Here is a 16,887-nt window from a genome sequence, read left to right on the forward strand (position 1 = left end):
AGATACTTCGCCTCGCCGCCGCGACAAAGGAACCATTTTGGCTTCTGCTTGAGGTTTGATTGTTGAGTCTGAAAGGAGTTAACTTTGATTCTCGTACTCGAATCTTAGCAAATGGCGTCTTCGTTCTGGAACATAGCTTATCAACAAGCAATGAAAAGCGGTGTCCTTGTCGCCAAAGTCTACTCCTTTCTCCATGTAACCACTAACTATCTCGCCTTCCCTGCTTATGCTTTTGGTCCGAGCATGATCCCCACGCTTCATCCTTCGGGGAATGTCGTGCTGGCCGAACGAATCTCCAAACCGAGTCGTGGAGATGTCGTTGTCTTTCAATCTCCTGAAGACCCTAACAAGCTTCCGACCAAGAGAGTGGTGGGACTTGAGGGAGACTCTGTAAGCTTTGTGGTTGATCCGGGGAAGAACGATGAATCAAGAACCATTGTGGTACATTAACCTTCTTCTTTTGTACTGATTGTCGGAAAATTGGGTTTGTCTTTAGTTGTAAACCTTTCACATTAGAAGCTTTGTACTTTATGAAACTTTAGCATTGATGGTAGTAATAAGAAATGTTAATGCTACAATTTGTGTAGATACAGTTTTGCTTTTTAGTTTCTGTCTGGGCATTGGCTTTTGATCTGTTGACTTTTTTTTGGTTTAGGTTCCTAAAGGGCATGTGTGGGTGGAAGGTGACTATATTCAGAACTCGAGAGACTCTAGAAGCTTTGGTCCTGTACCTTATGGTCTTATCCAAGGCAGATTGCTTTGGAGGGTATGTATCTATATATATCATAAGTATAATTGCATTTTTTTTATGTGGTCTTTAATTATGGTATCAAATGATGTGTAGGTTTGGCCATTTCAAGATTTTGGACCCATTGGACCACCGACCACAACTTGAGAAATATGGGAGTTAGCTTGGTTGGTCAGTTTGTGAGTTTAGTAATCTGGTTGTTAACCCAAGTGAGTCCGGTGGTTAGCTATATAATGGAGAGATTGATACCATGTGAGATCACACTATAGAATAGTGTTGGTGATTTGCTGGTGTTTGATACCTTGTATGTAAGTTTATTACAAGTAAATGATTCATTTTGATTAGATGCTGATGAACTAATTGCCAAGATTTTAGCATATAATCAAAGAATGAGTATCCATTCATGTTTATTACATGTGAAGGTTATATCTAAAATTGTTAAGTTTTCTCTTGTCCACATAAATTGCGAAAGTTCGGAAGCTTTGCTCTCAAGCGAAAGGCTTTCAGTTCAGAATCTTTGCTCTCAAGTCAGATTTTGGTAGTGGAAACTGTCTTCAAGATCATAAGTTAATGCATAGACGTTGTGAAGTATGTAAGCTCTTGACTAACTTTTCATTTGTGTGATTAGTCTGCGTTGCTGCTGCTGCTTTGTTTGTGAAAGGTTAAGGCTTAGTAATGAACAACACATGTATGTATGTGTGTGTTTGCGAGCTTTTGATTCACCATTTCTTCATCGTAGCTCTTTGTGATTGCAGGACATGTACAAGTGAATTACTATATATTTTGACTCAGTGAATTAAACTACGGAAAAGAAGTCAATGACTCAGTGAATGAATCTTTAAAAGTTAGGTGACTATTAACACACCTAAGCACAATGTGGTAAGTGAGCTTTTGTAATGTGTTAAACTGTTTGGTAGACAATCGTTGTTAGCATGCATTCAACCGTCATTCTCAGAGATTTGGACATTAAGGTACATTTTGCTAGTAGTTAACAAACACTTAACAATCTTTATTAACAACTATCATTCTCGGAGATTTGGACTTTAAGATAGTTACATTTTGCTAGTAGCTAACACACACTTAACAGTAGTTAACAAACACTAACAACGTCCTTATCTCTTCCTCTATGAATAAAGATTACAAGTGCATGTCTATTTATATCTCAACATCACAAATATAAAAGAAAGAAACTAAAAGCAGCGACGACCATGGCAAGAGAAAATGAGAATCTAGTCATCATACCTCGCTCTCAAGACCAAAGTCACAATGATGGAGAAGGAACTAGACCGTTTGCGGAAGTTAACGTCGGAGATATCTCATTTCATGTTCCTCGACGATGGTGTTAACCTTGGTAACTTTTCTCAAACCGAGATTGATAATTTAAAATCAAATTCACGCAAGAAGATTACATGTTTGAGTAGACAGTTATGGCATCCTTACACAAGTGTCAACAACGAGGCAACTCTTGGGGGTGAGGTCCCAAAGGCACCTGGATTCCCAATGGCAAAGGAGAGAACTGTCTATTTGATGGATGAGTGGAGGAACATGGATCCATCTGATAAGGACCATGCCTAATGAAGCAGCTAGCCGTCGAAGAATAAAATTAATGTCGTCTTGAAATAAACTTGTTGTTGTGTCTTTGCATGCTTATTTCATATTTTTAGTTTCTTGTTGTTGTGTCTTAATCTTCTGTGTCTTTGTTTTTGCATATGTTAACGTAAAATAATGCAATGTTTTTCCCTTTGCAAATTGTTTGAAAATAAGCTTATATTTAAATAATAATTAAGACAAAATCTTTAATTAAGACAAGATAATTAAAGACAAAACGCAGCGCAAAACATGGCGGCGATAGGTAATAAACAGACACGAAAGAAAAAGACTTAAACGCGTTTAAGTAAGACTAGTTCAACCTCCTTCTTCTTCTTCAGCGTCTCTTCTCTCCTCCAAACCTTTGACCTCACTCTCCACCCCCATTAAATTAAATTAAAATTAACATTCGTCTCTACGGTTTATGCAACTGTAGTGCTATTAAACTATCCTATCCTCTGTTCTATCCCCCCAGATCTCTCTTGTCTTGTGGGATGATTCTTGCATCCTTCTCTTATAAATTCACAAACTTTCCACTACCCTTTTGATCTTTCTTTCTGTTTCCTTGTTTCCCGTTTTAATCTTCTAGTCAAATCTATTCGATAGACCCAAAGTAGTAGGCTTTATCAGTTCATCTGTATAGAAATTTGAAAGCTTTGGTTTTGATCCTTCAGCTTAGCATAGAAAGGGTTTGACTTTCAATGAGATTAGATTGTTTTTGATCGTTTTGTCATCAGATCTTGATTCTGAATGGGTAATACTTGTGTTGGACCAAGCAGAAATGGTTTCCTGCAATCCGTTTCCGCCGCAATGTGGCGGCCACGAGATGGAGACGATTCCGTTTCTCAGAGCAACGGTGATACCGCAAGTGAAGCTGCTGTTTCAGGAGAGCTTCGTTCTCCATCGTCACCTGATCAACAAGTCCTGAACAAACCTCCTGAACATCTCACAATGCCAAAGCCAGTGGAGACAAAGGCCAAATCCGATGTAGAGACTCAGCCTGAGAGTCCAAAACCGGAGACAAAAGCTGATGCTTCTCCAGCTAAGCCTAAGAAGCCTAAACACATGAAGAGAGTGACCAGCGCAGGCCTCAGGACTGAGTCAGTGTTACAAAGGAAAACAGAAAACTTCAAGGAGTTTTATTCTCTAGGAAGGAAACTAGGACAAGGGCAATTCGGGACGACTTTCTTATGCGTGGAGAAGGCCACAGGGAAGGAGTTCGCCTGCAAGTCCATCGCCAAGAGGAAGCTGTTGTCGGACGAGGACGTGGAGGATGTGAGGAGGGAGATTCAGATAATGCACCACTTGTCTGGTCACCCTAATGTCATTTCCATCAAAGGAGCTTATGAGGATGTTGTGGCGGTGCACCTTGTGATGGAGTGTTGTGCAGGTGGAGAGCTTTTTGACAGGATTATTCAGCGTGGGCATTACACGGAGAGGAAAGCAGCTGAGCTCACTAGGACTATTGTTGGTGTGGTGGAGGCTTGTCACTCTCTTGGTGTTATGCATAGAGACCTCAAGCCTGAGAACTTTCTGTTTGTGAGTAAACATGAAGATTCTCTTTTGAAGACTATTGATTTTGGACTCTCCATGTTCTTTAAACCAGGTTTGGATTCATTGTTACTTGTAGGATGTTTTAAAGAATTGTGATCTTTTAATCATTCAGTTTCAAGATTTTTAATCTTTAATCCTCTCTCTTTGCAGACGATGTTTTTACAGATGTTGTTGGTAGTCCATACTATGTAGCTCCTGAAGTTCTTAGAAAGCAGTATGGTCCTGAAGCTGATGTGTGGAGTGCTGGTGTGATTGTGTACATTTTGTTAAGTGGAGTTCCTCCATTTTGGGCTGGTAAGAAGTGTTATATATATAATTGAATAAGATACACTCTGAATAAAATCTTTGTTTCTTTGAACATTCAGAATCAGAACAAGGTATTTTCGAGCAGGTCCTCCACGGTGATCTTGACTTCTCATCTGATCCCTGGCCGAGCATATCTGAAAGTGCAAAAGACTTGGTTAGGAAAATGCTTGTTAGGGATCCAAAGAAGAGACTAACTGCACACCAAGTACTATGTAAGTTATTTCAATCTGAAGTCATTGCCATCTAGTAATGTGTTGTCTCACTGCCATTTAGTAGATATATTGTGATGTTGAGTGCATTTTTGCTACCGTTCTGTTTCTCATGATGTTTTGCTTGTGAACAGGTCATCCATGGGTACAAGTGGACGGTGTGGCTCCTGACAAACCTCTGGATTCAGCTGTTCTGAGCCGTATGAAGCAGTTTTCTGCAATGAACAAGTTCAAGAAAATGGCTCTTAGAGTAAGTGGATTCTCTTCTTCTTGTTCTGTATGGGAAGAAAGAGACAATGCATGTTAAGTTTACCTCTTTTTATGCCTTGTTGTAGGTGATTGCTGAGAGCTTATCTGAAGAAGAAATAGCCGGCTTGAAAGAAATGTTTAATATGATAGACGCCGACCAGAGCGGTCAGATAACTTTCGAAGAACTCAAGGCAGGACTAAAACGAGTAGGCGCTAATCTCAAAGAGTCAGAGATTCTGGACTTGATGCAAGCTGTAAGTTATAACCCCTCTTGATAGTTTGCTTGGATTTTTAGTTTATCTGGTGTGGCTTTCAATGTGTGATGATGTTATTCAGGCTGATGTGGACAACAGTGGAACAATAGATTACAAAGAGTTCATTGCCGCAACATTGCATCTAAACAAAATAGAGAGAGAGGATCATTTGTTCGCAGCCTTTACATACTTTGACAAAGATGGGAGCGGTTACATCACACCAGACGAGCTTCAACAGGCTTGTGAGGAGTTTGGTGTTGAGGATGTCCGCATAGAAGAAATGATGCGTGATGTTGATCAAGACAATGTACGCTCCTTAAAGTCTTGTTGAGTATTTTGGTGATAAATGATGAGAGTGATGAGCATATTGAATGGTTGTTGTTGTTTTTTTTTTTTTGCAGGACGGGAGAATAGACTATAATGAGTTTGTGGCGATGATGCAGAAGGGAAGCATCACAGGAGGTCCAGTGAAGATGGGACTAGAGAAAAGTTTTAGTATTGCTCTTAAACTCTAAGTTTCAGTCTATTTAAAAAATTACAAAAAACCAAAGTCAAAGACAAAGAGTTTCTTTTGATAATATATGATTGATTGTATTGAAAACAAATGCACAAGCCAAGATTCTCTATTGGATTCTCAAGTCTAGTTGCATCGTGTAGTAGTTGAGCATATAACAAGACTAGTTGCAGTTACCTAGGTAACAGAGAAAGTAGATTAATACTATAGTTTTAAATCTTCACCACATGTTGGACACTGAGCCCAATTGTGGTTATGAACGGTGGTAGACCAGATCCAGGGATAAACACAGCTTTTGGAATATGTGTCCACAAGGCAATGCAACCACTAGAGAAGTGTTGTGATCTTGTTCGAATGTGTGTGCTTGTTCACACATGGTACATGTATTACATGGTATGCTAAGATTAATCGACACACCTGGAAGATCCCATCTACCAGCTTCCCACTCTCCACCTACTGAGCGATCTCTCATTATAACAACTGTGCCAAAGGCGTGGTCACCTTTGAGCCCGAAAGGCACCGATCCTAAAACACCAATAGCTTGAGCAAATTCAGAGAAGACCTTAGCGACGTCCAACCAATTCTCATCAGTTATAGCATCATCAACATCGTCATCGTCCAACCAGGACGGTGGAGATTGATAGATAGCGTCTTGGAGTTGGGATCTTGAGTTGATAGCTTGTTGCGGTAACTTGCTCTGACGGCCGTAAGTCACCCCTGGTTTAATGACCTGGTCGACAAGGACGTCCCCTTTGGATGAAAAGAGTCCTGGTGAACTCTCTGCCCCTGACTTCGAAGTATGGCTCTGTCACCGCCTCGTTTCTAATGATCTTCCTTGGATAAACCTCAACGATCTTCCCCACCATGTTTTCTTCTTCTTTCTTAACCTAAAGAAAGTTTTCTTGAGAGGGATGTTTGGAGGATTGATTATGTATTCAATATATATATATATATAGTTTCTTGTCTTCTACTAGTTAAATTTGTAGGAGACCTAGAAGGAATGAGTTATGATCTTGACATATATTCGACGGTCCAGAACTGTTTCAAAATTGCATATTTTCCAATTTCAGTTATGTTAATTTTCCAGGGTTTTTCTTCCCGCTTTTGTTTCTTCCGTGCGCCAGAAGTTTAGAAATAAACCCCTAATTCTTCTTCTTTCCTTTCAATACAAGGTTCTTGAATAAGATCCGATCTAGCACTTTTTTTTGTGATGGAGATTACGGAGAAAGTTTTAGCTCCACATGAGAAGCATGTTACTGTTAACTTTGACAGAAATTAAGCCATCAAAGATCGAGAATGGTAGTATTAAAGACACTTCTCATCAAACTAAGTCCAGTCCAGTACATAGTCGGACATTAGCAGGTCAATTGCCTTCAAATCTTAATGCAAACTCAATGATGCAGATAAACATTTAGAAAATTTCCAAATATCTTTATTTTATATTTGTATATCTAGATAATTACTTTTTATTTGTATTTTCTATATTTTTATCGTTTTACTATTTTAACTAGAATTAGGTTATAAATTTATTATAAATAGCTAGCCATCTAATTATAAAGTTGTATTCAAAAGAAGCTTTTGATGATTATAGAAAAAAGTGATTTCTGAAAAATGTTTTGATTAAGAACCAAAAAAAGTATTCTTAAACCAAATTTGCAGGTATTCTTGGAATCAAATTCTATCTAGTTTCTGCTCATCAGTTGGTATCAAAACCATGTTTTTATAGGATAGAACTAGAATAACATGGCTCTGATACCAACTGATGTAGCGAAAACTTTATAGAATGGAACTAGAAATTCAGAGAATATCCAGAAAACTAAAATAATCACAAGGTAATATTTTGAATCTCATGACTCGTGTCCCTTTTACAGTGAAAGTCTTGTTTCCTACATTCTTTTTGCAGATTTTTCTTTTTGGTTTTACTAGCTTCTAACTCTCTTCTTTCTTTTGGTTCACTAGAGGCTTTGACAGAACTCACCAGACTCGGACAATGACCATGGAAACTGCAACAACTCTCAATGGTATTATACGATAAGTCAGGCATGAGAATCTTGAAATCTTGAAATTAATACTTGAAGACTTTCTTCATAGTAGTCGTTGTCTGTTAGATTTCTTGATTTGGATCGTGTAAAAGGAAAAAGTCCACTCTGTAACAGTAGGTCCAGCCAAATACAATTCTTTAGTTTATACTATTCGTAGCTCACATGAATACAAGCTCCACGTACGTAAGCGTGTGCCTGCCCAAACTTCTGACGTTTTTTTGGTTCAAGTTGTCTTTATTATTTTTTGTAACTAAATAAACACAAACCGAACATCCAATTGTTTATGTCTGAATTAGATAACTCAAGTCCATACCGAATCTAGCTGAGCTCAAATTCCATTATAATCAATGTGTCAGATAACTAAATTGATCACTGAAAATAATAGTCACCTAAGTTCCTAACCATCTCAAGATTCTCAACACGTATTTATTCCATTATCACTATATACCACACTGAAAAATTTAAGAATCCTTACAAAATAGGAAAGCACTACTGGAAATTTTATATTTCAAGTCTGTAGAGTTGTTTTGTAGGTTTTCCCCTTAATGGGATTTAGCTAGTTTAATTTATTTTGTAAATACCTAACTTAGTTTTTTTTTTATTTGAAGGAGAAATATAGTAGTGGGTCTCACAATCAACTATTTTCGCCATTAAAAAATTAAAAGCGTGCGTATGTTGTTGTTGACATACAAAAAAAGATGTGCATTTCTAGATTAAGACTTCTTGGTTTGTAATATTATTAATTTTTTTTTCCATATTAAGTTTGAATAAATTGATTGAATTGTCTATTTCAAAGCTGTGTCTCTATCCCTTTAGTTTCACAATTTTAGTCCACAAAACGTGATCATCATTATTAACCGTGATCATAAAGTTCATTTACTCATGTGTGGGTCTAAATGGTCAAGAGCCAATAAGTGGTTCACGTTTAAAGTATCCTGTTTATGTTTTTTTTTTTGTAAAATACACCTTTCTGTTTTATTCTAAACAAAACTGTAAGTGCAGAGTGATTAATTTAAAATTTTCGAGATTTTTAATTTATAAAAGGGAGCTCTGATAAAAAAAAAGGCACAACAAGTTTTGTTCATGAATAAATACATCAATTAACACACAACTATAATTATATAAACACACAAACTCAACAATTATCGAATCCTCAAAAAACCTAGTTCAAGTTTGTTGAATGTACGTGTTCAGTAGATAAATCTCAAAACATCCAAGTCAGAAAGACTCATCACATTGGATTGATGAGTTGTATTTTTCAGATTGGATTGACTTCTACTTTTTATGTGCCATTACAAAAGAAGTAAATAAGAAAAACGATCATGAGAGCATGAGTTAGTGTAGGGACTATTAACTTTAAGTTTAATGACATATGGTTAGGAGAGTTAGCCCGTTGGGACCTTTTAATTAGGACATACCTAACTTTTCCCTTGCATTTTAAACACCTACCAGTACCATTCATGGACATTAAAATAAATTTTATCTTTCGTTGAAGAAACTTAGCAAATTAAATATATGATGGACGACGCATGTTCTATCTTCCCATATAGTTTATATTGGTATTTTTATTGATATTTATAAAGAAGTTTATATTGGTATTTATACATCCAATATTAAGTTAGGTTTGGTGTGTCAGATGTTACATTACATACGATGTTACATGTTACATATCTTAGTTCAAAGTTTGATTCTGTATACTCTTCGCCGTTATGTCCATAAACGAATCCACAAGGGGAAAAAATCATTCATCTGCAAACGCAGATCAGATACATCAGTTTATTCAAAGGATGTCTTGTATTTATGCATGAATACTTCATATAATATATATGCAGTAATTTTTACAACAAAGGGGACTGAGTTTGTTAAGGTTTAAGAACTTAAGGACACCAATGACTGGTTCGAAGTTTCTAACGATATTTTCACAAACACGATCATGAACCATGACCAGGTTAACTAACTGAACGAGACGGTAACATCATTTCTAAAATAGACGTCAAACAAGATGCCGCATGCAAACATAAATAAGCTTCTGACATGTTCTTTTTCGGCGTCTGTCTTTTCAAGGTCACGTAGCATTCGTATTTATGAGACATAAAACCAAATTTTGCAAACACACACATGTGTTTGTAAATTTTGCAAAAACAAAATAGTTATTCCGTGATCAAAAAGACAACGTTAAGAAACAAGTGGTTAGAATAAAAAGGAAGCAACAAGATCATAGATGGATCGGATGATTAGACAGATCTATTTCATATGTGTCAAAAGAATTGGTGAGAGATGCATATGAAAGTCAACAGTTAGTTGTCTGTGATCAAGATTTAAAGCGCCTCTAGGGTCTAATGTAGACATGCATCCTGCGACTGGCTACAAATTAAAGAAGCAAAACATATGGTGATAGGTTAACAAAAAAAAATGTACTGATAATTAAGAAAACTGTAATTCTCGAACCTATAAAAAAGATGGAGGGAATAAAATCCACATTTAATTACTCAATAAAAGAATATCCCGGATAATATCAAAACTGAAATTACTCAGTCATTCAATTATGGTAGGTAATTTTTCTGGATATTGTTCATAACTGGGATAATAATATTTAGTCTATTGGGATTTGTTTCTACAATTCCATTTTAATTACTCCTCTCTATGTATTATTTATCGTTATCCAAATTAAAAATTAATAAAACCAAGAAGACTTTTTGCATCTCCAACGTGGATAACAAAGACATACTGTATCATCATCTGTTTCACCTGCTCTCAAAAATGTCACAACCATACCAAAAAAAAAATAAATAATATATTTGTCAACTTTAACCATCATTATAATGGTATTAAAATAATCAATTTTGAGAGCATTTTATATTGCCGTCCCTCTCTTCATAAGAGTTGACTCTAAAGAGAAACCAAACGCAGATTCCTTCTCTATACTCATCTCCTCTCTCTCTCTCTCTCTCTCTCTGTTTCTCTTCAAAGTTCAAAACTTTGCGTCCGGATCAAAACCGCGTCCACCAAATCCGATTCCCCATCTCCGCAAATCTCTCTCGATTCTCCAAAAACTCAAAAACCAAACACTCTGTTCTTCGATCTCAGGCCTAAGCAAGCCATGGTGGTGAAAATGAAGCAGATCATGCGGTGGCCGCCGTGGCCGCCTCTCTTCGCCGTCAAATTCGACGTGATCGTCGCCGTCCACAGGATCGAGGGGTTGAATCCCGATAACGGCGATAAGAGGAGGAGACCCGTCGTGGAGATCAAATGGAGAGGGCCCAGAGCGGTGACTCTCAAACGGAGCTCCGTCGAAAGGAATCACACGGAGGAAGGAGGGTTTCGAGGCGACGGCGTGGTGGAGTGGAACGAGGAGTTTAAGAGGGTTTGCGAGTTCTCTGTTTACAAGGAAGGAGAGTTTCTTCCCTGGATCGTCTCCTTCACCGTCTTCAATGTCAGTCTCTCTCTCTCTCTGTCTCTTATCTTAATTTGTAATCGTTGACTTTGATTTTGATTTTGATCAATCAATCATAAAGATGCTACCTTTGCCTATATACTCTGTTATTTAGCCCTAATTGGATTATGTAAAAAAAAAATTAGGGATTTTGATTCATTTTGGAGTTTTAATAGAGCATTTGATTCAACCTGTGGTTATGTAGGGACTGTGTTTTAATATACTCTGTGAGTATGATTGATCATTCATAAAGTTGCTACCTTTGCCTATATACTCTGTTATTTAGCCCTAAATGATATGATTCGTGGTTTTAATTCGTTTTGGAGTTTTAATAGAATTTTTTATTTCAATCTGTGGGTTTATGTAGGGATTGAGTCAAGGAACGAAGGAGAAAGTTCGTAGCTTTGGGAAGGCATCACTGAACATTGCAGAGTTCTTTTCGTTGATGAAAGAAGATGATGTTCAAGTCAAAGTGCCTCTAAAGATGCGTGGCTCTTCCTCTTCTTCATCAGCATGTCTTCATGTGAGTCGATGATTACGTCATTAGATTGTTATCTTGAATTTAGAGTTTTTTTTTTCATTTCTCTAATAGCAAGTTTTCAACTTATGTAGATCTCTCTTCAGTTTTTTTCTAAAGAATCATTACCTGAGAGACAAAGATCTGCTCTTCCTGTCCTGTGGTCTCCTCTCTCCGGAGAGGCAGAGAAAGCCGAGTCTGTTGTCAAAGTAGGCCTGAGGAAGATGAAAACATTCAACCACTGCATGTCTATTCGCCAGGCTTCTGAGAAGGAGGAGACTAGTAAAAAAGATGCAAGCAGCGGAAGTGAAACCAGAAGCCCTGAGAGAAGCCTTGACTCTGAGTCTTCTTATCCCTTTGACACAGACTCTCAGGATGAAGGAGACGCTGCGGATGAATCAGAAGAGAGCAATGCAAGCGGCGTGGTTCAACCTATCACTTACAAAACGCTAAGATACGCTAATTGGGCTAGAGGCTCTTTTCACGCTGGTACAAACCCTGAGGATGACGATTTGATATATTACAGCCACCGCAGCCCTTCAGCAGAGAGAGGGGACGAGGTTTTGAGTGATGCAGTGAGCTCGGAGCAGAAGAAGAGAATGTTATCTTGGAAGAAGAGAAAACTCAGTTTTAGATCTTCTAAACAGAAAGGAGAACCGCTTCTTAAAAAGGATTGCCTTGAAGATGGAGGTGATGATATCGATTATGACCGTAGACAGCTAAGCTCATCTGATGAATCTACCTCTGACGTATGCATTCATTCTCACTAAAGCCCTTTTATAGCTAACAATAATGTTTCTTAACTCTCTGTTTGATGATTTTCTTGCAGTGGTATAAGTCTGATGATTCAGTGATGAAACCGTTGTCCGAGTTTGGAGACGATGACTTTGTTGTTGGTAGCTGGGAGACGAGAGACATTACAAGCCGTGACGGGCTGATGAAACTCAAGGCTCGAGTCTTTCTCGCTTCGATCGATCAAAGAAGCGAGAGAGCAGCTGGAGAAAGCGCCTGCACAGCCCTAGTTGCCGTGATGGCGCATTGGTTAGGATCAAACAGAGACATAATCCCAACGAGGTCAGAGTTCGACAGTCTCATCAGAGAAGGATCATCCGAGTGGAGGAACTTGTGCGAGAAGGAGGAGTACATGGAACGGTTTCCCGACAAACATTTTGATCTGGAGACGGTTCTTCAGGCTAAGATCAGACCTATCTGTGTGGTCCCGGAGAAGTCCTTCATAGGGTTTTTCCATCCGGAGAAGGAAGAGGAAGAAGACGCGAGTCTTGACTTTCTGAGAGATGTGATGTCCTTTGATAGTATATGGGAAGAGATCATGAGACATGAGCCGGAAGAGTCGGGAAGCGAGCCTGTGATCTACATTGTGAGCTGGAATGATCATTTCTTCGTCCTCCTCGTTGACCACGATGCTTACTACATCATAGACACGCTTGGGGAGAGGCTTTACGAGGGTTGCAACCAAGCTTATGTGTTGAAGTTTGACAAAGATGCAGAGATACAGAGATTGAAACCAGAGGTTAAGGAGAAGAACAAGTCAGAGCAAGTCGAGAGATCAACAACAGAATCAGATGAGCAAGAAGAGGAAGAAGTGGTAGTGTGTAGTAGAGGTAAAGAGTCGTGCAGAGAGTATATAAAGAGCTTTCTAGCTGCGATTCCAATACAGCAAGCGAAAGCTGATATGAAGAAAGGATTGGTTTCGTCTGTGCATCACCGTCTTCAGATCGAGCTTCACTTCACAAGACACCTCCAGCAGCAACAACCAAATCTGCTGCTGCTTGAATCCTCTGCAAGGGAAGCAAATGTGGCTTGGTCAGTGGCGAGTGGATACAGCAATAGTGGTGGGTTTGGTTGCGAAGTGACTGAGCTAATGGGAGTTGAAGTTTGAGAGACAAAAGTGTATAGAGACAAGCTTTTGTGTTTATAACTCTTTTTTTCATTTTGACTTTTTTTTTTGTTTTGGTTGTGTGGATAAGTTTGGTGTTTGATGATGTCTTTCTTTGGAGAGTCAAAGAAAGACTTTTCTTCCTCTCCTACAATAATGTATAGAGGAGAAACTTACCAGAGAATATTATTATTATTTAATAAAATCAGTAATTAGTTTATAATGTTATTGAATCTCACAGTGAATTAGTTTCAATATATGTGAAAATATAAAAAAGTGTTGTTTTTTATATTTTTTATTAATGTCGGTAATATATTTTTTGTTTGTCAACACGTCGGTAATATTTAATTAACTAGGTGTTTTGTCCTCGATGCGGACTTAAACATTATCATAAATTTTTGAAAAGTTCTTTGTATACTATACTAGTTATATTGTGTTTTCCAAAAAAAATTCTTGCGATCAATTTATTATCATCTATGCATTGTCTACTCTCGAATATATAAATATATATATTTCTGAACAATTAAATATTAAAATATTTTAGTGATATAATTTAAACTTGGGTCTCTAGTCAAAAAATAAAACCGGTTTCCAATTTATGTAAAGAATATTATTTTTTTGAATGAGCAAAGATTTAAGGATGGTTATTGGCAAATAAATGTTTGAGAACTTTAATTTTTTTTTTGAGATTCTACTGCTATAATAGTTTAAGGGTTTTTGAAATATTACTAATTAATTGTGTTATTGATTCGAAGATTTTCAAATTTCATCAAAATTCTTTATTTATTTATGATAATAGTTTTTCATTCTATTTTAATAAAATTGAACGTTATTAAAATATAATTTACTTTTTTTATTCATAAGATACAATTTTCAAAATATTTTAGCAATTAAAATAATAGATGTAAGATTTAAAATCTGTTATGTAATTTGTTATTTGAATATCACAACAACAAATTACATAGCGGTAGAGTTTAGGTTCTTTTAGATTTAAGTTTTGAGATTATTTTTTAGTGTTTAGGGTTGGTAGAGTTTTAGCGTTAGATGGGATTTATGGTTAGGTTTAGGTAGGGTTTTAGGGTTAGGTTTAGGCAGGGTTTAGGGTTAATAGGGTTTAGGGTTAGGTAGGGTTTAGGGTTGGAAAGGGTTTAGGGTTCGGTAGGGTTTTTAGGGTTAGGCAGGGTTTAAGATTAGAAATGGTTTAGGGTTAGGTAGGGTTTAGGGTTAAAAAGGGTTTAGGGTAGGTAGGGTTTAGGGTTAGGTAGGGTTTAGGGTTAGTATGGTTTAGGGTTAGGTAGGGTTTAAGGTTAGTAAGGTTTAGGGCTAAGTAGGGTTTAAGGTTAGGTAGGGTTTAGGGTTAGGTAGGGTTTAGGGTTACGTAGGGTTTAGAATTAGGTAGGGTTTAGGGTTAGTAGGGTTTAGGGTTATGTATGGTTTAGGGTTAGTAGGGGTTAGGGTTAGAAAGGGTTTAGAGTTAAAACGATTTTAGGGTTAGGTAGGGTTTAGGTTAGGTAGGTTTTAGGTTAAGTAGGGTTTAGGGTTAATAGGGTTAGTGTTAGGTAGGGTTTAGAATTAGGTAGGGTTTAGGGTTAGCATGGTTTAGGGTTAGAAAGGGTTTAGGGTTAGTAGGGTTTAGGGTTAGTACGATTTAGGGCTAGAAAGGGTTTAGGGTTTGGTAGGGTATAGGGTTAGGTAGGGTTTAGGGTTAGGTCAGGTTTAGGGTTAGAAGGGGTTTAGGGTTAGGTAGGGTTTAGGGTTAGAAAGGGTTTAGGGTTAGGTAGGGTTTAGAATTAGGTAGGGTTTAGGGTTAGATAGGGTTTAGGGTTAGTAGGGTTTAAGGTTAGTAGGGTTTAGGGTTAGGTAGGGTTTAGGGTTAGAAAGGTTTTAGGTTAGGTAGGGTTTAGGTTAGGTAGGGTTAGTAGGGTTTAGGGTTAGAAAGGTTTTAGGTTAGGTAGGGTTTAGGGTTAGGTAGGGTTTAGGGTTAGGTAGGGTTTAGGGTTAGAAAAGTTTTAGGTTAGGTAGGGTTTAGGTTAGGTAGGGTTAGTAGGGTTTAGGGTTAGAAAGGTTTTAGGTTAGATAGGATTTAGGGTTAGGTAGGGTTTAGGGTTAGAAAGGTTTTAGGTTAGGTAGGGTTTAGGTTAGGTAGGGTTAGTAGGGTTTAGGGTTAGAAAGGTTTTAGGTTAGGTAGGGTTTAGGTTAGGTAGGGTTTAGGTTAGGTAGGGTTAGTAGGGTTTAGGGTTATGTAGGGTTAGGGTTAGTAGGGTTAGGTAGAGTTTAGGGTAGGTAGAGTTTAGGGTTAGGGTTAGGTAGGGTTTAGGTAGGGTTTTAGGGTTAGGAAGGGTTTAGGGTTAGGTAGGGTTTAGGGTTAAATAGGGTTTACGTTTAGGGTTAGGTAGGTTTACGGTTGGATAGGTTTAGGGTTTAGGTAGTATGAAGTGTTTAGGGATTAGGGTTAGGTTTATGTAGGGTTTAAGGTTAGATAGGGTTAAGGTCTAGGTTTATGTAGGGTTTATGGTTAAGTAAGATTTAGGGTTTAGGTAATAGGAAAGATTTAGCGTTTGTTTTAGGTTGGGTTTAAGGTTTGGTTTAGAATAATGCTTAGGATTATAGGATTTAGGGTTTGTTTGTTTTTTTGTTTATGCATTTAGTGCTGAGTTTTTTGGATAAAATTTTATATTAATATTATTGATTCATAATTTTTCTTAAAATGTTAAAAATTTTAATGTGATTTTTAATGTTCTTAAAACAAAGTATGTATTTTTTGTTAAGTTTTTTGTGACAATAAGTTGAATATATCTTAGACCACAAATCATAAATATTTTTAGTCTTATACATTTTGTTTTTCAAGTTGTTGTTACTTTTATTTCCTTTTATACATTTCTCTTAATATTTATGTATGCATCCATAATATTTTTTAAAAAAGATTTTTCATAAACTAATGTATTTATTGTAGTTTTAAATATATTATAGTTTTCGTGCAATTGATTAAATTTTTTTGGTGTTGGTGGTATTTAAAGTGGTTGAGAACCATAATGGATATTTACTTTCATAAAGTTTTTGGTGTATATTTAAAAATAAAAATTTGTAAAAGCTTTTAAATCATATGAATATAATATTCAACACAGTTGACTTTTTATATATTTAAAATTTTGAAGTAGGTAATTACAAATTTACTGAACTCATAGATTCGTTGTTACTTTATAAATTATCACACGATGAGGTACATGTGGGTAAAGATTGCTTTGATGATAATATAATGTCCATATCGTAATGTGTCTTTTTTTTGTTTTATCTACTATGTATGAAGAAATAATTAACACATTCAATAATATTAAAGAGTAAAAAGGCATGTCAATTGTTCATAGTATAAGCCCAAAGTTAAACTCAAGTCTAGCCAAAAAAATAAAACCCAAAGACACGTGTCGGTCTGTCAGAGAGTGACTTTCCACGTGGATAACTTAGAAGAGAGGCAAACATATTTATATATATATAGATTCATTACTAAAATAAATCTTAAAATAATTCAATATTATATTTTTAATTATATAATTAAAAAAATTATTTGATCAATATTTAA

At 36.8% G+C, this 16,887-nt stretch overlaps 3 protein-coding genes across 5 annotated transcripts; all 3 read left to right on the forward strand.

Moving 5' to 3' along the window:
* LOC103847248 (mitochondrial inner membrane protease subunit 1) lies at positions 1-2,497 on the forward strand. 3 transcript variants are annotated; one of them, XR_628749.3, is made up of 4 exons: positions 1-441; positions 656-766; positions 845-1,056; positions 1,221-2,497. XR_628749.3 is itself a non-coding variant. In XM_009124308.3 (3 exons), the coding sequence occupies exons 1-3, from the start codon at positions 112-114 to the stop codon at positions 893-895; spliced, it is 492 nt and encodes a 163-aa protein (XP_009122556.1). In that variant the 5' UTR covers positions 1-111; the 3' UTR covers positions 896-1,158. The 3 variants fall into 3 exon arrangements, 1 of the variants encoding a protein (XP_009122556.1); XR_628750.3 differs by having other exon boundaries at positions 845-1,052; XM_009124308.3 differs by lacking the exon at positions 1,221-2,497 and having other exon boundaries at positions 845-1,158.
* Positions 2,498-3,085: 588 nt separating this feature from the next.
* LOC103847252 (calcium-dependent protein kinase 1) lies at positions 3,086-5,512 on the forward strand. The gene is made up of 7 exons (XM_009124310.3): positions 3,086-3,941; positions 4,040-4,183; positions 4,255-4,407; positions 4,539-4,654; positions 4,740-4,907; positions 4,990-5,214; positions 5,309-5,512. The coding sequence occupies exons 1-7, from the start codon at positions 3,086-3,088 to the stop codon at positions 5,420-5,422; spliced, it is 1,776 nt and encodes a 591-aa protein (XP_009122558.1). The 3' UTR covers positions 5,423-5,512.
* Positions 5,513-10,325: 4,813 nt separating this feature from the next.
* Positions 10,326-13,538, forward strand: LOC103847253. The gene is made up of 4 exons (XM_009124312.3): positions 10,326-10,896; positions 11,264-11,419; positions 11,509-12,162; positions 12,243-13,538. Exons 1-4 carry the CDS (start codon positions 10,564-10,566, stop codon positions 13,311-13,313), a joined length of 2,214 nt encoding a protein of 737 aa, XP_009122560.1. The 5' UTR covers positions 10,326-10,563; the 3' UTR covers positions 13,314-13,538.
* Positions 13,539-16,887: the final 3,349 nt, after the last annotated feature.

Source organism: Brassica rapa, chromosome A10, assembly GCF_000309985.2.
Source record: "Brassica rapa cultivar Chiifu-401-42 chromosome A10, CAAS_Brap_v3.01, whole genome shotgun sequence".
In the NCBI taxonomy this organism is placed as follows: Eukaryota; Viridiplantae; Streptophyta; class Magnoliopsida; order Brassicales; family Brassicaceae; genus Brassica; species Brassica rapa.